General features: G+C 37.8%; 4 protein-coding genes and 1 non-coding gene across 6 annotated transcripts in view; 1 reads left to right on the top strand and 4 right to left on the bottom strand.

The window, feature by feature from the left end:
- The window catches only part of LOC136420202 (ninjurin-1-like), a 56030-nt gene that overhangs the window by 7125 nt on the left and 24309 nt on the right, over positions 1-24596 (bottom strand). The gene's annotated exons all lie outside the window — the stretch shown is intronic.
- LOC136420198 (uncharacterized) lies at positions 864-22640 on the bottom strand. Its single transcript, XM_066407031.1, has 5 exons — positions 22634-22640; positions 3538-3744; positions 1971-2172; positions 1609-1915; positions 864-1221 (listed from the first exon to the last, which is right to left on the bottom strand). Exons 2-5 carry the CDS (start codon positions 3734-3736, stop codon positions 1078-1080), a joined length of 852 nt encoding a protein of 283 aa, XP_066263128.1. The 5' UTR covers positions 3737-3744; positions 22634-22640; the 3' UTR covers positions 864-1077.
- On the bottom strand, positions 4626-12489 carry LOC136420205 (ejaculatory bulb-specific protein 3-like). 2 transcript variants are annotated; one of them, XM_066407044.1, is made up of 3 exons: positions 12460-12489; positions 4898-5096; positions 4626-4844 (listed from the first exon to the last, which is right to left on the bottom strand). In XM_066407044.1, exons 1-3 carry the CDS (start codon positions 12472-12474, stop codon positions 4633-4635), a joined length of 426 nt encoding a protein of 141 aa, XP_066263141.1. In that variant the 5' UTR covers positions 12475-12489; the 3' UTR covers positions 4626-4632. The 2 variants fall into 2 exon arrangements, with proteins under 2 accessions (XP_066263141.1, XP_066263142.1); XM_066407045.1 differs by lacking the exon at positions 12460-12489 and adding an exon at positions 5588-5887.
- TRNAP-AGG (transfer RNA proline (anticodon AGG)) lies at positions 5223-5294 on the bottom strand. The gene has a single exon. It is a non-coding gene; the product is annotated as a tRNA-Pro (tRNA).
- On the top strand, positions 14703-24058 carry LOC136420186 (proteoglycan 4). The gene is made up of 2 exons (XM_066407015.1): positions 14703-14863; positions 19074-24058. The coding sequence occupies exons 1-2, from the start codon at positions 14861-14863 to the stop codon at positions 23985-23987; spliced, it is 4917 nt and encodes a 1638-aa protein (XP_066263112.1). The 5' UTR covers positions 14703-14860; the 3' UTR covers positions 23988-24058.

The raw sequence follows: 24596 nt of genomic DNA, 5'->3' as shown, positions 1-24596 counted from the left end.
AAACCTACAATTAGCTTAAAGTTTCTGGGTAAAACTTACCAATTTATATCATTTTTTCCGATTGTTTTCGCAGCTTTTGTTCGTCAACTTTATTCCCGAAAGGGGGTTTAATTGTTGCTATAAGTCTTATTGCTTCGGTACCTTTCTTAGTCTCACAATTTCCTGCAAATCGTAAATTTCAATTGTATCTATTAGCATACTAATTTTTCAACGTTTCACTCTTTGAGCATACATGATACAACCAGTGAAATATATAAAGTAAACATGGGATCGAAATCAAATAAATAGTGGTTTCTGGACAAAATGGCGGAGAAAATTGTTTGTCGCTGTTATAAAATGAGTAAACATAATGAGTTCCGAGGTTGTTGGCCTCAAACGAGGTTTCTAGGACTGATCCTAGTCGGTCGATTTGAGCCAAAACTAGTACCCCAAATATGTTTAACAAATATTGAAATTTCTCAGATACTGGTTTTCGCCAGAATTTGAAACCTCGATATCTTGGGCATATATGACGAAGTTTACTCAAAAAGTGCCTCAAATTAATATTATATAAATCTGTCTAGACAGAGAGAGGTTTTTAGAGGGTTTTTATTAAGAAAATCGGCTATTTTTCCGCAGAAGACAAGTGCGCGCAGGTCGGGTTAAAAATTTTTTTTTAATGACTTAAGCGCCATCTATGAACCCACTTAATAAATTAAGAAGGTAGTGAATTGCTTGTTATCCAATAGAAACGCTCGCAAAATTTAATGGAGAGTATTTTATGGTGTTTTTAGTGCCAGTAAAAGGTATAAGATTTCAAGTAACGATGGAAATCCATTAGCGCTTCGGAAACCACATTAGAACAGAAAACAAGCCTGTATATAACAAAGTAAAAAAATATTATATATTCCTAACAATCACATTAAAAATACCAACATAGAAATATATGTAATGTCTGATTCCCCTTATCACGTACATATTAAATTTGCTCTGTAACTTCAAAGTTTGTCAGCAAGCAATATAGCACACATCGGCCTTTATCAGAGGAATTACACACCTCAAACAGCACTAGAACATATAGAGACTAACTTTATTTTGCTACACTAATTTATCCGTTAATTCAGTAACCCGTTTTCTTCTTCGAGTCTTCCTCCATGGTGCCAGAAACATACTCTTGATCATGTTAATCTTCATAAGGGCGATATCAGCTACAGCTTTCTCAACCTGCTTAATGGCCATCACCTAAAAACCATGATAAAGATGAAGAATGATGGAGCTCATGACTAATGTAAAACTAGAACCTGGTAAGTACACAAAAATGTTACAGCAAATTGCGATTACGTGATGTAGATGAATAGTGGATTCTTTGTTAGTTCAATTAGGGTCTATGAACTTAAGGAAACGTTCTTCTCACGCTTCCATACTAAGTAGATCAAAGAGTGTGCAGTAGATTTAAAATACGTGACTTATTTCAAATGAATCACTGCGTTAAATTAAAAATGGACTCAATGTGGAGCCCTAAAGGGGCAAAGGCCTGGCGATATTCCTAATAACAACCTCAGCAATTTCCGCCCCTGTTTCCATTACCCTGGAGCCGATAGCCCCTAAGCCCCTAACCAGCCCACTCACCGTAGCTCCTATGTTGGCCCCCAGCCCTGCTATGGGCCTGAGAGGTATGGGCGGATTAGTGAAAAATGTATTAATGGGCAGTAGCCCTGGAATGGGTGGTGTCAGCCTAGCAGTGGTTCTGGTACTGGTGCTAGTCGCAATGGTACTGGTAGCAGTGCTAGTAGTGCTTGATAAAATGGGTGATTCAGTGCTAGTACTGTTACTAGATGCAATGCTTATAATGTTATTATTAGATGATGTGGTGATTGAATTTATGGTGGTTGTGCTGGATCTCTCTGAAGAGGCTGTGGCTGCGTTAGGATCGGTTCTGAAATAGTCTTAAGTTAAACAGAAGTTTCTTTTTAGAGCCATTAGATACTCACTTATCAGCAGGTATTTTATTTTTCGATCCAAAAGTCGATTCAAACTTCTTGATGTAGACATCATCAGGGTCCCATTGTTGAGATAATTGAGTCCATATCTTTGGATACTCCTTCTTCAGGCGTCTTATAGCACGCAATGTAACTGTGGCCTGCTTCTCAGTGCAGCGGCCGCAATTAGTCTGAAGAGCTTCCGGAAGAATTCCTGCCACATATCGCTTTAATTAATTGTTGTGAAGCATTATAACGATTTTTTGAAGCAGTTTAAAGCTGAGGAATTCCCATCTGCAAGAATTTATTGTGATTCGAAAATGCTTTATCGTTTAATAGTCTGATTAAATAGATATAAGGTCAGTAGGCCAGTAATTGCACTCTGCATAACGATGAAGGCCTTGGTGACTGGCTTCGTCATGTATACATAGGAAGTGGATACCTTTCGTAATTAAGAGAGATTTGCAGGCTTGATAATATCGGCGATTGTTCATTATTTCACAATGAATTTTATCTACTGAATGTGACAGACATCGTAAGTAGTCAAATAGGCGTTTCGGTATTTGCTGTTACATTCATTGCTTATCTGTAGAAGTTCTTAATAATCGTACGTGGAATATTGGTGATTAAAATGTCATTACAATAGAAAACATTTGTTTTTTGTATGTTGTGTTTTATAAAATTATTTGGCTCACTGTGTATAACTTCTGGCAGATTTTTCTAGGTCATCCTGTAGCTTCAGATTTCTACTTCAAACTACCTCTTCTGGTGTATATTCGAAAATTTCAAACAAATTAGAGAGACTTGAAGAAGAAGGAAGGCAATTATGATGCTTCATAAGGAAAGTTGCGGAGATTCATCTGCATCAAGAAATTGCAAATTGGAAAACATTCAGATATATCGGTCATAAATTAGCTTATTTTATTATTCGCAACTGACCATCCTGCAGAAAAGTCGGCGAAAATTAATAATCAACATATTCGAAAGTTATGATAATGATGGTAAACACATTTCTTCAGCCATATTCGCAAAACCTCTTACATTAATTAACACGCTTTCATCCTGCCTTGTGTGACCTTCTTATCACCCAACTGATAAAACTTAATTGACACCTTTTGCAAATTCGCTTCATATGAGGCAACTCAAAAAGGTCTTTAAAGAATGGCAAAGCTGCTTCAAATTGCTTTAAATTGCGTAGTTGCCTCAATTTATGTGCAATAAGTTGAGTTAATATAATAAAATTAAATCATTGTTGCAGGCATATTAATTATCTGCTCTTATAGCTGATAGTGTTAAAAACAAGAGATATAAGTCTTATTCAATCCAAACAGGATTTTCATAATGCAATTAGATAGTGTTCTTCGCCATTTTTATTTCTTATTTTTCTCTCAATCTTTCTCGTCATTGCCTCTGCTACTTATTTTAAATTATACAAATCTGCTATTAATCCTAACACCTAAACAGCACCTTCGTGATACACTTTTCATTCATGGCCATTCCAAAGGTGTGTACTTTCAATGCCATTCTTTGAAAAGCGTCCAACCATAATCGCATGCATATTCAAACTTAGAGAACTCACTTTTGAATTCAACACCCTCGGGGGGGCAGGGCCCCTGCGACAGCAAACATGCGGCATAGTAATTCACCATTCTCCGATTGTTGAGGATCATCTCCACGTCCAGGTGGTCGTACTTGGTGGCGTACTTGGCCTCAGGTGCCGGTTTCGCGCCCGTTAACTCCAGCATAACGCCGATAAGTAACGAAGTAAACAAAACCATGTTGGTACCTAATGTTCGCGATGGTACCAATACGAACGCATTACGTTCAATCTCGAGGAGCGTAGCGGAGAGAATAGTGCTACCATGTGCACTAATCTCGCCAGTAAGACTTTTACATTTTGCGATATCGAGGACAGTGTAGGTGCTTCGCAGATGATTATGGTTGTTTAAATTCTTATTTATAAGCTTTTTGATATGGGTCCTAAGCTGTTTTTTTTGTTTAAATATGAATGTTTGTGTCCCAGAGGATTGGAGGTTGTTGAAGCATTTAAGTCGCATGAAGGTTATTTAGCTATTTAAATCGTTAGGGATTTTAAGTCATTAGAAGATTATTTTGCACGCAAGTTTTTATTCAAAAGGACCATAAAAAAAACTAAAGGTACCAATAGACCGAATATCTTCTGGAAATTATAGTGAATTTTACTTTGATTAATTACATTAACATTCATACTAGAACGTCTTGGGTGTCCACTGAATGAATAATGTTAAACGGATTAGATTGCCTGAGAAATAATAATTTTGAATTAATAAAAACCGCCAAACGTTGGAAAACCCCCCAAATCTAGAGTGACCTCTATGTTGGAAACACGGAAGTTCTTTGTATTACTCGGACGGTGTCTGAAGGCAGTTCGCATAAAGCTGCACTATTAAAACGTAGATGGCGTAAGTAGTTCTAATAGGAAAATAATATTCCTTCTAAGCTTTTTTTAATTTAACTTAATTTATTATTAAATCAGAATATATATTTAATGAAAGAGAAAACTATGTCAGAATTTGCTTAATCTCCGGTTGGAATAAAATACTAATTTCAGTTAATATTTTTGTATTTTACCTATTGTCTCCAATGCACTTCTTAACAATTAAATTTTCAAAAAATATATTTAGAAAAAATTGCTTCACTGAGCATCAACAGGCTTCACCTCAACTTCAACTCTCTTGCTTTCCAAATACCGTTGCTTGTAGCTGCCAGTGGGATCATATTTCTCCTGCAAAGGATTCCAGTATTCCGGCTTGTTATCAATCAAATACCGCATCATAACTTCGGATCCCTCTCGTTGTTTGTCGCTGCACTTGCTACAGTTAGTTTCTACTGCATCGGGCATGTTTTCTGCAATGTAACACAATTAAGAAAAGTAGTTTTATAGCAGTTTTCGGTTTTACTTTTAAGCTCCAGGCCGTCGGGAGTACAAGAAGCTTTGTCCAGAAGGCAAAACACGTAGTTTTTGAGGAGTCTCTCATTGTGAATTATATCGTTTATATCCACATTATCGTATTTGGTCGTATATTTATGATTTTCAGTCACGGCACCTTCGCAGGGCCCCAAAATGACCCAGGAAAGAGTCAAAAGTGAGGTCAATATCTGAAGAAAAATATATGCTTTTTTCAACGAAAATAAGAATTTTAAGTTTGAGTTATAATAAATACGGTATTTTATAGATATTCTAAAATACATTTTTGTACTAAAAAAAAATTAAAAAAGTTGCTGGGGCTCGTCCGGGATTTGAACCCGGGACCTCCCGCACCCTAAGCGGAAATCATACCCCTAGACCAACGAGCCACTTGTCCGATAATCAACTAAAGTGATATATTACTTGCGAGCTATGAAGCACAGCCTACTTACAATAATTTTTTTTAAGAATAACATTGAAATTTATTAATATTTTAATTTCAGAAAAAAAGACCAAATGATCAATAGTTTATGAAAGTGCCCGATTAAAAACGACTGTACAGTCTATTATTTAAATCTGCCGCTATGACCAATCAGTGCCTTTGCAGAATTTTCAAAATGTCACCGGAAATAGGCATAAATGTGAACTAAAAATTGAAATAAAAATAATTTTAACGACTTACCCACATAATAATAATTGACAAAGCCCACCACTCTAAGCTAGATATACTGATTTAATATCCACAAAAGCAAAAGTGAGTTTCTTTTATATGGAACGCGATTATCCAATTTTAGACTACAATTTTCCACAATACAATGTCAAATGCATTTCTTGCACGAACTTTCCGCAAACAGTCTCGAATTGTTTTACATTACTTCCATTGAACAATGACCGTGATTACTTAATGAGCATCATTTTATATCATTTCGTTGTTATATTATTAATGTGGGTACTAATCGTACACACAAAATCATTAAATTTACATATAGAGAGAAAAATTGTTTGTTCAAGAGAGAAGTCTTAAAATCCTTTCTGTATCTGTCGGGCCTAAAATGGATTAAAGCGGAGGTAAACACATACGTATGTCAATTCAAGATTAAATAAATGAATGAATAATTTTTTTTATTTAGTATGTAGTTAATTATTATTCTAATTAAGTCAATTCGTGTCAGTAACGCTTTTGCGCATCAAAAGTGAAACAACAATCAGAGCATAGCTCAACAGTACTCGGGAGAAGCAACTAGAGCAATAAGCTTTGATTGTCATTATTTCTATGGAGGCAAGGTTTCTTATTTCTCTAGCGTGAGAGACGTTATAACGCCTTACATGGTTCTGGTACCAGAAATTTTTGCAAATTATGTGTCTATAAGTAAAAAATTGTGTAACAAAACAGGATTCTCACAATCTGGTCATAAACAAATAAACAATGAGTCATTCATTCATTCGAGAAAATCGTGGTAATAATACCAAATAACCCTCTAAATGTATTCTCATGATTGTTGTCTTCAATACAAAATGAGTTTGACCTTCAGCGCGCAAAGCACGTAACATCTTCGAGGATGTCAAGTTTAGGAGGTGAAGAAGACGAGTCACAGCAGGATAGTATGCTAAGCAATGTTGCCGTTAATTTGTTTATTTATTATAATTATTTAAATTTTGCGCATAAATAACTTAACGATTTTTTTTAATTTGAGCCTAAAAATGACACCTGCATAATACTGTCGCCACTTTCAAGCCAAAAATTCACTTTTTTTTTATTGAGAGAAATTAGAAGAGAGTAAGTTTATGATTAGCTGTCAGTGGAATTAAATTATATCCCTAATTAAGAGTTCTTGTTTATTAATGTTTATTATTTCATTTTGAGTTTATTTGTGTTACAAACAAAGTTCGTTCGCATTACTTTAAGTCAGTTACAGAACGAACTTTTCTTTGGTTTTGAACTCGACAATTAATGAAGACTTAGAAGATGTTTTGGATCCTTAACTTAAGGTAGGTAGGTCTGAAAGTGTTGGGGCTCTTAAGGGAGAATTTTTAAATTTTGTTAAAAAAATTCATGAATGTTACTTCAATCGCCTTTAGCTTGGACGCATGCGTGCGTGCATTAATCGAACTCTTTTCTCTTTGACGTTATTACGAAGGAAATTCATTTAATATCAATAGAGGCGATTGGTCTCTTTCTTCTTGCTCTAATCTAATCAATCAGTAATTTCAAATTGAATGGAAAATAACTCGATAATAATCCGAGTGAAATTCCCAATTGGACACGCTTAGCAAGGCTAATCCACATATCACTCACTATAAAGAGATGTGTCTAGTGATTGAACCTGATTAACAATAGAGGCATAATGGCAAGTTCATTAACTTCAAAATAGATTATTACCGAAAACGCTGTAATAACTCAATTACGTAAGAAATTCATGAACGCTCTGGTCCATGCACATGAATGAAGCCCGCATGGACTTCAATCTCTATGAATTTTTTCATTAATCTCTCTTTTTGTTACGCATCTAATCCATCGTTGGCATCGCCAACGTAGATTTCGATATTCATTGGACCAACGAGGATCTAAGTATGTCACGGTTTCGAAGAACCAGAATTCCAAAACTTTCTCTCACTCTTTCTCCGGTTAGGCATCTAGAAAAAATGCCGATCCGCCGCACCTGTCTTAATGAGCAGAGCCGGTTTTTCGATTCAAATGTAGAAAGGAAAAGGAAACTGGTGAACTTGAGGATGTCTGCAGGTTGTGTTAGTTCAGTAAACACAAATTTAGTGCTAAAATTTGGATCATTGTGCAATTCTCAACGATATCCGCTTATTGTTTATGTAAACTGTGTCCACACACACACACACACACATGATTATCTTGCCGAGTTATTACCATATGGAAAAAGTGGAGGTTCTAACAGTACACCTCATCATCACCAGGAGTAAATTGAGGATTAATTTCTGCTATCATCCGCCGTCCCTAGGCCTCCTGCAAAACGATCTGGAAGAAGCGCCCTTTGGAAGTCAAAGAGGACAGCGCAGAGCAATCGGGAATTGCAACACGAACTCTACAGATTGGCATTGCAGAACAACGGCAGGCGGCTTCTTGAAAGAAGAAAAGACGTCCATGTCATGGTTACAGAAGAACTTACACATTTACCAATCGTAGGGACAAACGATGACTTGGACATCATACTTACTCGGCACCTCATCTTGAAAAGAAAGATCGATGGCAATCAAGAAGGATCTCGAATGATATACACCTAGACTGACAATAGAGACAGCCGACGAAGTATGGAGCCAACAGGCTGGAAAAGCGCTGAGGAGCCCATTGTCGGTGGAGGAACTTCAAGATAAAGCTCAAGAAACGCCACCGATTCACACTTAACCACTCGAGGGAGAGGACTAATGGTGAAAAGGGGGCGAATATTCACAAAAAAGGCCTGTGCAAGTCAATAAAATCCTGCCAATGTTGGGACATTATCTTTAAAAGTAAAACTGACAAGGAAACGCCGACACAAATGGATCTCTAACTGGTTCTTGGGTATCGGACCAAGCCCATTGCAACACCGCAAAAACCTCCGATTTGGACACAATCACTTATTACCCACATACAACGTTAAATTAGCCAGAACAGGAAGCCATCGTTAACTAGCATTAAAAATAACGTAATCCGTTACTTTCGCAGGGAATTTGAATAATTTATTAAACTTCTTATTGGTGGAGGTTTTTGTCAAACGAAATGGAAACCACATCCTGATTCGGTGTTTTATAACAGCTCTGAGAACGAGATACACAAATTCGATTTTTCCTGGTCTGGGTTGAGGGTTTCGTTCGCCGGCCTTGCAAAAGAACTTTGAACCCTTTATTTTGCTTGTAAATTGGTCAATAGACGCGAAATGGATTGTCGACGAGGAGCTGAGCAAAACCGGTAAATAAAATATAGCGGAAAACACGATTATTGTTGAAATTCTGAACAGGAAAAATCGTTAAAAGAAAACAAGTGTCGTCAACAATTACTGTTTTGTTTACATTTTCTACTTGCCCAATCAATCTTAATTGAAATACACTTTCGATCATTGTTAATTTCTTGTTTCTGAGGATTCAACTCGGATTTACGTTCGAATAATAAATAAATGCGAAGAGAATAGTTCCCATAATCTTAATTTAACGTTTATTTATATTTAATGTGCAATTTAAAATAAATAAATGTAAAATTATTTCACTTTTGATTACTGTAGAACTCATGATCAGTACGGCAGCCTTGATGATAGTTAGTTTCAAGGTTCTTCCGTGTAGGTAGCGCAGTGAGTTTTGAAATTGTTTTTTCGTTGGAATCCGGACTTTTCCAGTAACGCACCTGTGCCAGTTCGAAGCTACAGTTGTTTGGAATGTGTCTAATTCAGTTCAGGTTAGTTCAGGTCCAGGCTTCCGTTTCCAGTTTATCGTTTTTGATAATAAACCAAGTTGAAGTTTCTGGCCATATCGTTCCCGGCTAGATACGAATTTGACATTTCATGGGTGAGTTGATCTTCAATAATACCAGTGGCATATCTTAAGGTTTTTCGGAGGGAAATAAAAAGTACAAAATTGCCTTTTGGATGAGGAAAATTCAGTTAATTTTGTAAGTGTGGTGGTGTAAGAATGTCGCTCAAATGTGTTGGAAGTGTTAAGATTAACGTATGTTATCAGTGATGGCCGTTTTTTCGAATTTCCTGCATATCTTCTTTTAAATATGGCGCCATTTGAATTTTTTTAAAAATACCTCCTGAGCCACTATTTTTGAATCGTCGGATTGTAATCCCTCGTTGAAATGGGAATTATGTGCTCCATAGAAAAATGCAGGCATGCGCAAAATCACTTTACTCTTACCGCACTGTTACTATAATCTATTCTTCTTAAATTCAAAGCCTATTCGACCTTTATGAAGTGTTGCAATGTAATAAATGTTAGTCTTAACGCCGATGTTATATTTAGGCCGAAAGTATACAGCTTTCATTACAATTTACCACTCACTTTGGTCCATTAAACTGGTTCATTCCTTGGATAAAAATGTGAGCATTGAAATAAACCTGATCTTGGTAATATTGTCCTAGTTTAATCATAGCCGTTCGCAGTCCAGGGACCGCCTGAACGTGAAAAATCAACAAGCACACGTCATTCCCCGGGAGTCTCATTCCCCAAGTTTAAAAGCCACCACGTCGTAATTTAAACATTTCCAGTCGGAAAAGTTCGAGAATTGTCCTGAATTTCTACTTATCTCGAATCTTCTGGACACTCTTGAATTGGTTATTTAAGCAAGCCATCAAGGTAGGAACTTTCTGGCAGTATTCAAAGTTATTGCTGCATGATTTTGTTTAGATCCTTAATTTTAACGATAAAATAACGTTTTTTGATTTCTAATTTGCGTCCAACCACAAGTGTGATACTGAGTCTCATTAAAATTTTAGATCGGGCATCGAAAAAAGCTACGTTACGTTAACGGTCGGGCTCCATGACCACGTCAACATAACACAATAACAATATCTAATATCGATTATCTAATTGCAGAAGTGCAAAAAGCTGCCATTTTAATCGCACATTCACTGTAACGATGATGGTGTTATGGTTGCCGCGTTCTATGTCAAATCAAAAGCTTTTTGGGAATTTTAATTAGGAGTTTTTTAAGGCACTTAGTGAGGCATGGGAATCGGTTGGGTTCACTTTCGGATATCACCCGTTAACAAGAGAATTATGGGACACCCGGTATATCCCACTTTGATAATCAAGATAGTGGTTGCAGCTCGATATCTTTTTGGCTCTTATCGATATTTATTATGTTTTTTTACGCATTATATAATGTAATTAGTGTTGGTACCCACTAGAATTCAAGTTTAAACTCGTTTAATATTCATGCGTCTGTTTTCCATTTTATCCATATTTCGTCATTCGGCATTTAGAGAGTGCGCGTTATGACATGTCGCGCAACAAAAATCCATCTATTAACATGTTCGGGAAATAATAGCAAAACTAAAAGAAACTGCCTGGTCAAAGAAATTTATTATATGCATGAAATACTGCGTTTCAATTACATAATGAATTGGTCCACTTCAAGAGACAATTACCAATTAACTGACCTCATAGCGAAACAACAGTTGGTAACAAATTATGTTTGGAATACGTTTTAGCCTAATTATCGCTTCGTGTATTCCACCAGAACCGAATGCAAATAAAGCAACTTTTGTAGGGGTATTTCGCAACTCACGGGCAAGTTGATTGTTTTGAGAAATAGTAGTTTAAATATGGAGTGTTGTTGAGATGAAATTATATTACTCAATGTAATAGAAAGAGAGATAAATCGAATAGAGTTGCGAAAAACTTGCTCACTAATCAAAAATTCTCTTTCAAAAGCATTTTACACGCTCCATGGCGCATTGCTCTCATGGATTCTTATGTTACTCGAAAATTAAGAGAGATGAATATAGAGATTCCTACGCGTAAATTAACATTAATGAGTCCTAAATTCAAAAAATCTCAAGAATTCAATCTTCGAAAATTTACAGCTTTAAACTCACAAATTCCACGCCACTGTTGATAAAAAACTATTTACACTTGTTGGGAATTTTCGAAAATTTCTAACTTTGCAACCGCAATTTCTTGCCCACTAATTTTCGAACTAAGTCGGACATGAAGAAACTCTTTGAACAGAAACAGTGGCGTCTAGTTTCTCTCTAATGAAAAACGGTGGCAAAGGGGAAGCGACTTTCTGAATATCAGAAAAAAGATGCAAAAGTATGCACACTTGATCAAAATTTCTGAATATTTTGAACCTTCATACTACAAGTTCTAAGCCGCCGACGTTTCCCTAAAGTTAAATATAACTATACTATTTAAGCAAAAATCTCCAATTTCCCTCTGATGAAAATTAGTGGCGCACTGGAAGTGTTATTCTGAACACCAGAAAAAAAGCAGAAAAATTGCAGGATCTTAATTTTCAGAAATTTACATCTTTGAAACCACAAGTTCTGCACCACTGACTTTCCACCGAAAGTTACATATGGTTGTACTCCCTCAGCAGAAATATTAAGTTTCTGTATTCCGGGGGTTGCATATGAGAAAGTGGAATTTTAGCATTTCGAACATGGCGGACATTGCCAAAATTGGCATTATCGACGCCTAAATCTCTCGCAGATCGATGGAGATAGCTAGAGGAGAGTGTATTATGAAATTGCTCCTTATGACTGGTAGGTTTATAATTTTCAATAATATACGGGGAATCCCAATGAAATTAATCGAATTTCCAGCCCTTAAAGAAAATCTCACAAAAACTCCCTTTTAAAATCATTGAATGCGAGCACTTATTAATCTTTATTTCACTAGAAAATTAAAAAGTATAAGTATTTCTATAGATAAATTAACGTTAATAGATAGCCAATTGAAACAATCGCGTAATATACAGGGTGTCCCATATGAAAAAATGGAGTTGTGGCATAGCAAACATAACGAAAATGGTTTTCGAAAATTCCGAAATCATAGCCACAGCAGTTCTCAAACGTTGCTACCCTACTAAAACGGATTCAATACTTTTACCAGTGAGCTTGTCATTGACTTATTCACTTTTTAATGACCACCAGAAGGAAAATCACCCAAAACTGACCACTTCAACCGAATCAAAATCGCATACTATTTTAGGTTTATAGGTAAATCTAACGCGATTCCCTTGCGATGCAAAAGTGACTTGTAAATCTCTTAGAAGGTCAAGGCACAAAAACAAATCTCATCGAGATCTGAAATTCACGCTTAACTTGACAGGTACCACCCAAAACGGATGCTGGCTAGCATTAAGTCACTACAATCTTTATCATAAAAGCGGTACCCGCAGAACCGGCCGACCTTCACGTACGCCTTCCAACAATTACCATGATTATTCATATTCAGTGAAAGTTTGGGCGTTTCACTTGCACTTAAAAAAATGTCGGTACGTTTTATGTAAAGCTGGAGTACAACCCGAGAATGGTACTTAATTGAAGTGTGTAACTTTGGGTATGTTGAAATTGAAAATCATCGGTGCTCTTGTATTAGCGAGCCGTGACTACATGAATATGTCTAATTATCAGTACTTCTGACTAGACATGTGCATAGGACTGAAAGGACTTTCTAATGTGTAATTATAAGGCTATAATGACCTTTGATAGTATAATTTCTGATTTGTCAAGGTGTAATATGGTGCCGATGCCGAAATAAAACCCTCTAATTTTGTAGCTGTAAAATCTGCACTAAATTAAATGTTAATAATCATTCAAATACACAATGTAAGAAGAGAAAATCATAATGTAAATGACCAGGGGGGACCTGTTTTCTATTTGGGCTAGATCGGCTTGATGAGGCATTATTATTGCTAATTAATAAAGGAACTACCGGTATCAAGGTGAAATCATGAGCTATTAGCATAATTTCAAACGCGGTTGCTTCAGTATTATCCTTCGGGCAGTATCGGTTTTATAGGGGGCGAGATTATGCAACGACCTAGAGCAGCAGACCAGGAGGGCGATGGACTTTCCTGGTCGGTGGTTTGTCCTGGGGGTAGAAGAGTGGTAATTAAAAATTTCGCCCAGAGCATCAAACTTGCCAAGGCCGGTCCTGTCTTCGAGAGTAGCTGAATGAATAATAAAAATTTGAAGAGTAGAAGATACTTTAAGAAAAACTCTGTAGACCGAACCCTTCAGGTTTTTCTCGCGAAAAACTTTTTAACACTTAAAAATTCCGAAAGTAATTTTTTGCTTTAATGTCGAAAATCAGGGGCGTCTCTAAGTGGGCTAAACATTTGGCAAAGTAGAGAAAAACTTTAAGCTTTTTTGTCACAAGAATCAGGTGCGTTACTGAACTTCCGAATTTGAGCTAAAAGTGTTTTAGCTCTTCATAATATTGAAAATTAAATTTTACTCCAATATCACACACTGAAGGTGCCTCTAACATGATTAAAAATTTGTATAAAGAACTTAAGTTTGTTTAAAGTTTTTTTGGCAAAAAAATCCAATACGGCCCTAGAAAAAAGTTTAGAAACCTTCGAAATTCCTTTTCTTTCTTCTGTCTTTAAAACTTCCCTAGTGGTTTCTACATTTTACTTGAATTAAATAGAGGTATTTCCAAGATTTTTCGAGTTTTTAGTTTCTCAGGCTAATGCTGAATAACCGAATCAATCGATAAAGAATCACCGGTCATGGAAAAAATTAAATAACACTGATACTGCACCCCCGTGAAACCTATGACCAATTGATTAAAAGCCGCCATAAAAAACGCGGTTAATTGAATTTTATATAACGATTGTTAACGAAAAAAATGAGTATAATGTGCAATAACAGTAGTTAGGAGTATTCAGTATTTGTTCCTTTTTTCGGGGAGAAAGACCAGGTCGGTTGGGTTGTCTTAATTGCCCATGATGCAACCGTAACAATTATATTACGTACTTAGTGAAAATTTTATGCAAAAATGCTCATTTTCTGAACAAGCATTTAGCATATTTTTTTCCTTTCTAATAGATTAAACTTCACAGATAGGAGCTCGTTTCAAGACTTATTCCAACGTATAATAAACTTGTTTAGAAAGAAAAGAGGCGTTCACCATTTTATAAGGATTGCACCTAAAATCAAAAAAGGATTTTTTGGAACCTATTTTCCGTTCATTTTGTCCACTATTTCTCATCTCACTTCAAACATCGACAAAGGGCTTGAGTTATATTTGATTCCCCCCTCAAACTGTACACTATTCAATAGCTTGAAGGTGTCGTATAAGAGCTTGGTCGACACTCTCTTTAAGACTTTCTTCAAACGGATATACGAAGTGGTGCAGTAGCGTGTGCCCAGTGAAACAGCAGAGTGTCTTGAGATGGTGGTCGTGACCAGTTACTCTTAGGTGTTATCTCGTGTGCCTTTCGATTTCCTTTCCCTCTAATTGGATATTTGTTTTTGGATTATCTTCACCTACTTTGAACATGGTAAGGGAGACATTATCTAAAATTAAAAAAAATATTTATATGTGAATAAAGCAGATTCAAAGAAACAATTTTCTTTGGTTTATAAACCTAAGAGAAGAGGTGCCTGAATGGGATCAAATTGTCATCAGGAACTGACAAGTGGCATTTTTTCTATATTTGAGATAGGTAAAAACAAGTTCATTTTATAATAAAAATAAATTATGTATATTCAGATTTTTGCCGAAAAATTGAATTTTTCGAAGCACTTCGTGATAATATGGTGAATAACACATGTCCCGCAAAGCAATGCCTTATGTGCCTTCTTTTTCTCTGACGCCATCTGTGGGTAAGCCCTTTGACTTAATGGAGAATAGTAAAATCAACACTTGAACTTGTACTGTACTTCGTGTTTTATCTCATCAATTCAATTATGTTTAATTTACATTTTAACACGCACCCAAATTTGCCGCCCCCTTTTAACCTCTTGCAACACACATCAATACTCCTCAACGCCGCACCTACATAACCACGCTTCACCTATAAGAACCATTCTCGAATTTGCGCCTACTTTTTACCATTTAAGCATATGCCCAAACAATGAAACGTAAGCTCTTTATAATACATGCCAATTAATGTGAAGAATCTGATTTGAAGTCGACACATGCACAATGGCGTTATTCATACATTATTGGCAATTAACCAACATTTATGTTGAATGCAAATGGATGTTGTTTTGTTGAGAACGAACTCCAAAGGATTTTGTTTTTTGCGGTATTATGCAGATTTTCAGATGAAAGGAAAATGTTTTTTGAAGTGGTCTGTGACGGCGCATGTGAGTCAGAAGGCTTTAATTAGAGGTGGGAGGTTTGAAATCAAACAAAAGCAGTGCCAAGGTTGAGTCTATATGTAACAAGATCGGTACTGTAAATAGCTACGCAAAGGTCAATTTTTTTAATATAATCACGATATGAAATTTATAACGTAACAGTAATAACTGGACTCTGAAATGGCGTCATTTCACTGTTATTTTTGCGAGCGTTAGGACTGCCTTTAAGACGATTTAATTGTCGGACCATCTGGACGAAAAGGTGAATGAGCTTACTTCCATAAAATATTTGTGTGTCAATAATGTTTGATATTCCGGAACGCCCTTCTACACTGTTAAGAATTTCACACAATTCTAAATATTTACTTAATTTTTAGAAATCAATTTAGTATCACCCAGTTTTATTCAGGTCGTGACAACAGTGTTTAATAAATAATTTCGCGGTTCTGCAATACATAGCGGCCCAGCTGACGAACTGTAGCATCTCAGTTTGATTGCAATTGCGTAACCAGGTTCCGAGTACCACTTTCCTTGGCGAGATTCCACCACGCTGTCTAATTGCCCACTTTTCAGTTCCGCAAAGCAGCATTTCCATATCTGGTCATTGACAAGAAAACAAGGTTTCTCCTCTTAATTTTCTCCTCATATCTCTTAGTGCACTTTTAGCGCTATATGCTCTAATTTCTGAAGATACGTGTCTAGTTATCAAAAACGCGTGATATTTCAAAAATCCCCATATATATGTTAACGTCTTATAAAGTGCCTAGTAATTAATCAGTCAATTAAGTGCAAAATGCAAGCACATTAAGTTAAAGAAAAGTGTTCTTGTTGGGCAGAAAAGCATCGCATTCTGTGCTAAGTGTAATGAAAGTCGTGGTTTATTAAGCATAAAATTGAAAGTCACCAATTATCGTTCATTTTTACAAGCATATTAGCCGTTTTGTATGCCCGGTTTTTTTCGCATTTAGTCTTGCAACATACGCGTTTTTATGTAACGTAACAAAACGACAATTTTAATAAAAAATTAGTGAGTGATTTAACATGGTATTTTGTAATAGGAAGTGTAATAATAATAAATAATAATGTCATATTCTTGCTTAATTGGCATTAGTTGTTTCTTGACAGATTGGTGAATGAAATTGTCACAACATTTTGTTCGAGATGTAATAGTAGCTGTACTTTTGGCAGCAAAACATTTACCACATTTTTATACTTTTAACTCGTATTTTACTCTTATTCCGTAATAACTCTTCGCTTATTATTGAAGTAATATGTTCTCAAAATCGCCATGAAATTAAAATATCTATTTCCGGGCGTAGTTATGAGCATAAGGAACTGTTATGTTCCATAACCGCATTAAATGAATTTGTCGTCAATTATCTCTGTGTGCATTAAAAACAAAGTACGGCAATAAGACGGAAAATAAAAAATAAAAAATTCCATTTTATCCAATTAATGTGATTTAACGATACTAAAATGCATGAAAAGCGATTAGTTCAGGTTAGTTCAGCATAGCATTGTTTAGCCAAAATTTATTATATTCTATCAAAAAAATTCTTAACAAGGTAGCGAAGATACCTGTGCCAACAACATAATGCGTAATTTTTTTGATGATATTGCCACTGGTGCTATTTATAATTAAACCTGTGAAGATAAAGTTAAAATCAGCTTATTTTCATGACAATATAGCGAATGTAATTTTTTAATTTATTTTAAAATAACAGAATGATTTGTAAATTCGTTACTAGTGAGATTTTTCCTCTAAATGATCAATTTAAAAAGTTTTTTGTAACGACAGAAATACTTTTAAAATGCAAAGGACCTTACTTTTAGTTTTAGTTAGTTAATAATTATGTATCGCAAATATGGGCTTTACAGTTAATAAGTCTCCTGAATGTAATAATCTGTGACTTTCCGCTATGGTTAACATCAAAATTGAGTTAACCGCATTAATATCCAATAAACCGCGCTGAAAATGCCAATTGAAAAAATTAAAATTCATGCAAAAATTAAAATTTTTTACAAACACATGTATAATTAAATGTATTTGGTATTTATATTTCAATAAAAAATGAAAGTCTAATAATGGTAAATATCAGATAATTATTATATGAAAAAATTATTTCCTGACAATATGGTGAACAGCACTTTCACCACGCCACAAACCAACATACCATTAATATCTAAATATAAAACTTCTTCTGAGCACAATACTCATGAATTACACTACCCATGCGATTGCGAAACACTTTACAAGAATGCTGCACCCAAAGCAGGCCAGACGGATCGTTTTATCAGACTCGACAATGCCACTTAGTGGAAAAGCTGACTAACCAACTCCGGAGAATGTGAACTTTGATGTCGTTTCGCTGTTGCTGAACTACGATGGTACCTTTCAGAGATACAATGGAACACATAGAATGGGATTCCCACCAGACGCAGCCAATAAGTTGTTCCGGTATTGCCTTACTCACACATAGTTTTAATGGTTTGATAGTTTCCATGAAGAGCACGAAACATGGCAATGGAAGTGGCTAACTACCTATTTTGAGAAGAATGCTTTAGCTGCTGCTTTGAAGAAACCAACGTGATAATTTTATACTAAAAACTATGGAATTCCATAAATCCAAAGGTTTGGCTCACAATGAAAACCAAAAAAGATGGTTAGTTGCAAATGGAAATCTAGGATATGTGGAATAACGAAAACTAACGCATTCTGATCGCTAAGCTACGCTTACATATATCAAACGAGTGAAGAGAATTCGAGAACCATGAGAACCGTAAAAAGAACTTCATCACCTGGGAAGTGAAGGGGCTTTTAGCAGTAGTTTTTATGGTAAACAAGAGTATGCAGGGGAGCAATTAGTCCAAGGAATTATGAAGTTGGTAAATAATATGTGGAACCCATTGAGCAAGTTAAATTGCTGGACAATTTGGAGACGCAGTTTCTGTGATCGCAGAAATTGGCACTAATTATTACTTGAAAACTAAGATTAGCTTTGGGCTTAATCAATATTAAATAATGATTAAATAAGAAGCAAAACTATTAGGCAAACCTCGCCTCGTCTATGGCAACAGGCAAATAATCTCGTCATTGCGATGTTACTTAGTCGAAAAAAGCTCTAGTCCAGCCACACTGAATGTGTAACTAACTCGTAAAAGCAAAGTGCATTAAGTGCATAAAATTGTTCATCGAACCACGACATAACAATATCCCTTTTTATCCGATTCAGACGAGTGAAAGTAAAATTAATATAATCTTAAATCAGGGTTATTCATTGGAACCGGCTAATTCAAATTAAACGGAGATAACGATCTTCATATTTCTTATTTATTCAAATTGTCAGGCAAAATCATCTAATAATCAAATAAACATCTATCTAAACTTTCCAATTTTTATTTCAGATACCTCGGGAAAATAAATGGATGCTACTCACTATAACATACAGCATATTTGTTGTACACATAAAGGCTCAAGGAGAAAGAGCTTATGACACTAGCGAATGGATTCCAATAACTCCGAAAAACTATCAGGGAAGTGCCTCTGAGATTGTAGAGCTGAGACAAGCTCCTAACGAAAGGGTCCTCAACTTAGAAGCTCCAGTTCAAAAGTTTTTGCCGGAGCATGAGTACAACCTCAGAAAACAACGAAAACCTGAGCAGTTCCTAAGAGAAACTCCCCTAAAGAAGGTGTTGGATCCTAGACCTAGAAAGCTAAAGTTTCCTGCGGAGTATAAATTTGAAACTCCTCCTCCGCCTCCGGCAAAAGGGCAGCCGCAGCTGAACTACTACAATGGGCAGCAGCTATCGCCCTATGTGGAGCAACAAAGTGCCTATGCTCCATTGCAGCAGCCATCCGAACCTTACGTTCCAGTGCCTAGTGTTAACCCTAAAGTGCCCTCTCCAGATGCTCCAAGTCTCTACGAAAAGTACCAACTACCCTTTAACAGCAGCTTTTACCATTCACTAAATCCCACAAGTATTAATAACGAGTTTTATCAGGCGATTGGAAATAGGAGTGAGAAAAGACCCATACCATTGAACCCTGCGGCAATTCCTTCAGGACCTGCAGAGCAGGAAAGTGTTCAGCTGGTTTATGTGCCAGTGGAGAATTTAAGGCCGAATTTTGCCGAACAGCCCGATTCCAAGGCTTCAGAGCTCAGAATCCCCTTGGAGAATTTTTCTGCAAGTGGGCCAGCTGTGAGAGAACAAAAGTTTGTTTATAGCACCCCTGCGAGTGCTCCTTCAAATCTCAACAATTTTCAAAATTCTGAAAAAGCTCAGTTAATACCCAAGGAATCTATTTATAGCACTTCTTCGCCATTGCCTTCGTATCAGATCCCCAGTTTCCCCACTCAACAGAAAACTGAGTTTAATTACAACGCTCCTTTAACGTCATATCCCAGTGCCCCTAAACAGCAGAAATTCCTAGCAAGACCTTTGGTAGAGAACGATGAGAAAGCGGTGGAGCAGGCATTACTTAGGGAGCAAAAGCTCTATAATACCCCTTCCTATCAAGACCCACTATTTAGGCCCGCTGAGAAGCAGCAAATTAGAGAGCAAAAGCTACTTTTCAACCCCTCAACTGAGTCGACTAGACCGCTTACTTACAACGCTCCTACAAGCCTCCCTTTGTACCGGGAGCCGGATTTTAGCCCTGATAAACAATCCCGGCTTGAGAGCATACAGAAAGATTACCTGCAACAATCGCTGCAGGCCCATAAACTGCAACAGCAATTCCGAGACGATATCAATCCTTTGAAGCAGCAAGAAGCGGCTTCGACCACTAAAAAGCCCAAGTTAAAGCCCCATCAGCCTCCACTGGCAGTTTTCCTCGAGTCCCATGACAAGGCTGGAATTACAGATGTTCTTAACGTTCTCAGAGGGGCTAAAAGCATTTCGGTGCAAGACTCGATATCAGCAAACTCCCCCAAGATCTTCATTGGGCCTTCGAATTTAGACTCTCCAGGGTATTACACTAAATTCCCTCTTCCTTACTTAAACAACATAAACGGAAATCGCATCGAAAGGAAAATCGATCAGCTACCATTCTTTGTCGCCCCAGTCAGCTATGAAACCCCTACGGGGTACTCGAAAATCCCCCTACCAGCTCCTCATGTAGGCTCGGTGGTGGTCTCAGTGCCTCAGGCGAAACCTATAGAGCCTCCTCAATACAGCTCAAATTTAGAAACGTATGAAGTGTTTAGTCCTCAAAGCACCTCAGAAGCAAATCCCTATTTAAATCCCGTAAAGGAGATCCTGACTCAGAGCAGGCCGCAAGAATATTACGTGCCTCAAGTGAATAAAGCAGCCACCCAACAGCCGCAGTTGCCCAACGTCAGCCCCATTGACGTTGCAATTAAGGAGTATGAGTTGCATCAAATTAATGAAGATTTAAATGAGCAGCGTAATCACAATAAGGTAAAGCACTCCACCACCAGGAGGCCTCAGCAAGAGAGAACTAGGAGCAGGTATTCTTACGAGGAGGAGGTTAGTACCACTGAGAGGAACAAAGCGAGAATTAGAGGTAGAGGTAGAAGTACCACTACCACTTCCACTTCCACTACCACCTCTACTACTCCTACACCGCCGCCAGCAGTAGCAGACCCTGATGAGAAGTACACGGTACTTGAGGAGTTTGAAGTGAAATCGCCGGTGACTCCCCCTTTGTTACGAGAGCAAGTGACTGACCCTCCTAGGAGGTCCACCACCCCCTTCAGCGCAAATCGCTATTTACCAGAAGAATACTTTGAAACTGGAAGATCTCAGTCTCCTGTATTCGACTATGAGTTGCCCAAATTTGATCTAGATAAAACCACCGAGATCGAAACTATCCCAGCTAACGTGTTCAACTTGGGGCCCTCCAGTGACTACTTTAAAAAATCACCCTATGAAATTGATGTTAGCACTGAAAAATATAAAGAAACTACTGCTGGGCATAGGTTTAGACCTACTGAGGTGACCAACTATGAAAACAGAGAGCCCAATCAGGGCAGAACTAGTGCTCAGCCTAGTTATAGCTTTGAGGTTGATGACGATGACATTTCAAGGCCTTTATATAGGCAACCAGAGACATACGAACGTCCCCCGGTTACTAGCAGGCGACCGGAAACATACGATCCCCTTGCGATAACTAATACGCAACCAGATATACACGAGCGACCTCTGGTTACTAATAGAGAGCCAGAGATACACGAGCGACCACTGGTCACTAATAGGCAGTCCGAGATATATGACGCTTCAACAACTACCACACCTATTGCTGCGGATCAAAAAGCCAAACAATCCGCAATCCACGAGCCAGAATCTCATCAAAGCTTCCTCAACACTCTCTACCAACCCAGTTTCGACGAAACATATATCAGCCTTCAAGACCAAGCAGTGAGGTCTCTGCTAGTGCCCAATTTACTGGCTCCATCCACCAAACCTCAGTCAACTCCCTCAAGCAAAATCGAACCTGAAGTCTTCACTGAGGAGGTCACGGTGTTGTCCTCAACGACTGAGGTTAGTACCACCACCAGAGCAAACAGAATTAGAGGGCGCGGAAGATCTAGAATCACTACCAGCACCACTGAACCTCCGAGAAGAGCGCACTCGGTAGAAAGAAGCAGACGTCCTGCAGGTAGAGTTTCTGCTTCATCGGAGAGGCCTGTGGTAAGCTCTGAATCTTTAAAGGAAGAGGTGCCGCAGAGATTCCGAACTAGAGGAAGGCCTTTGCAGAACGACATATCAACCACTGAAAGGGAACTTTACAGGGAGCCAATCTCTGAGAGGACTTTTGAGCCTGCCAATAGCAGGGAGCAACAGGCACAGCCAAATGAAGTAGATATATTGCCCACAGTCACCTCTGAACCAGAAATAAATTATCAACAATTCTACAACGTGCAAACTACCACTACAGAGCAGCAACCCTTAGAATATGACAACACTAAGACCACGCGTCCCGCAATCACTGAATTACAGACTGATGTTCCGGATCAAAGAAGGGCTGAATTCGTTCCTAAGCGCGTTGAGGAGCCGATAGTGAGGTATACCATTAAATCTGGGGGAGTCTTGAACAACAACGCTCCGATTACCACCACCACTGAAGCTCCGATAAGAGGCAGAGGCCGAGGCAGATCCAGATTTGCCACTACAACCCCTGCTGCTAGTTCTGCAGCTAGAGTAACTGCAAGGCCCTCTAGCACCCCTGCAAGAGCAGTGTCGTCCCTCCAAAAACCGGAAGAAGAGCAAGAATTTTTCGGTTTTATCAGACAGCCCGGCTACAGCCCCTCAAATTTAAACATTCAAGCCTCAAAAAAACCTGACGAGTCCTCTAATGTGCGATTCGTAGGGGAAATTAGGCCTAAATACACCCCCCGCACTACTACCCCTAAGTTCGAAGAAGAGGAGACGCCTAAACCGAGAATTCGAGCCAGGACTCGAGCTTCCACAAGAAAAACTACCCCTAACAACGAAGAAAAGTCGCAAGAGCATCATGTGACTAAGAGGCCTGGAGTTACAAGGACCAGAGGTCGCTCCCATTATAAACCCCAAGAGAATGTGAAGAGAGAAAGTGAAGATGAGGATGTGGCAGGGCAAAACTACCCCGTTAATTTCCTGCAGAAATTGGACGCTACCACTGTTCGTGAGGCTGAAGATCAGGCCGCCCACGCCTCGTTTTACACGCCCACATATCTGCCCCACCCTAATAGTTTGGTTACCACAGCTTATGGCATCAATGAGGAGCCTCTGGCATTGGCCATCGGAGGGACCACCACGCAAAGCAGTCAGGAGATAAATTTAGGTGAAGATAAAAAAAGCAAGAGAAGAGGATCTTGGAGGCTTGTGAAGAGCAGACCAGCGGATCCCTTGGATGTCTCTGAATCCCAGAACTATCAAAGCGTCATCAATGCTTTTGACCGTATTGAAAAACTTGATTATCCCAAAAAGACTATTGAACTTGAGATTACCACTGAGGCCCAGTCGGAAGATGTGGTCACGACCCCTCCATCACCAGCTAAAGCCCAGGAGAACATTTTCGACACCATTTATGAGATGTTTGGAGTTTTTGCCAAAAACGCCAGCAAAGACGCCGAAACTGCGACAACTACTGTGACTGCTCCTTTGATATTCCCAGAAGAGATTACTGAAGATCCAACGACAACGACTTCGCTTGAGGAGACTACGGAAACCGCCACTGTGCCCTTGGAGCTAGCGACAGAACCCAAGCAGGTGGAAATTTCGACCTCGACCTCAACTGAAGTGTCCCATGAAACTGAAATTTGCTATAAAGGCCGGTGCGTCAAGTCTAAAGACAAGAAGAAGAAGCTTCTTTAAGTTTATCGGGTTTTGTACATAGTTTTGTGTGAGAATGGGTAATGAGAGTGATTATACAGGGCGTACTCTGCAAAATAATAAAAATATGCTGATAGACATATTGTCAAAAACGCAGCATTTTCGATATATAGGGTGGCAAATCGTTACATTTTAAAAGAAAATGTCAAACGTCTTACGAAATCAATTACTTAATGGAAAAAGGTTAAAAATCAAAACAAAATTATTAAAATGATGGAAATTCAGCCATAGCGTTCTAAATTAGATACTCAAATATGTAGGTAGGACTTACTAAGTTTGCAGCGATAAATAGTTTTGCTAATTCTACGAAAACGGTGAAAAATATGAAAATACTACAAGAGACCAAAAAGCTAAAGAATTGAAGGGGAAAGTAAAATTTGTTATCAGAATGCATACAGAGTGTTCCAAAAAAAGATACCGAGCATAAAATAGTACATGAACCAAAAAATAACACCCTGTGTGTTTTTTGGGTTCTGACCATGCGTCTATTTGCATTTTCTTATTATTTTGCAGAGTACTATCGCTCCCTGAAATATCTCCATGATGATATGTTACACCCTGTATAATAATTACAGACTAATTATGTAGTAG

The sequence above is a fragment of the Euwallacea similis genome, chromosome 3, assembly GCF_039881205.1.
Source record: "Euwallacea similis isolate ESF13 chromosome 3, ESF131.1, whole genome shotgun sequence".
NCBI classification, from domain to species: domain Eukaryota; kingdom Metazoa; phylum Arthropoda; class Insecta; order Coleoptera; family Curculionidae; genus Euwallacea; species Euwallacea similis.
This window is presented reverse-complemented; position numbering and strand designations above follow the sequence as displayed.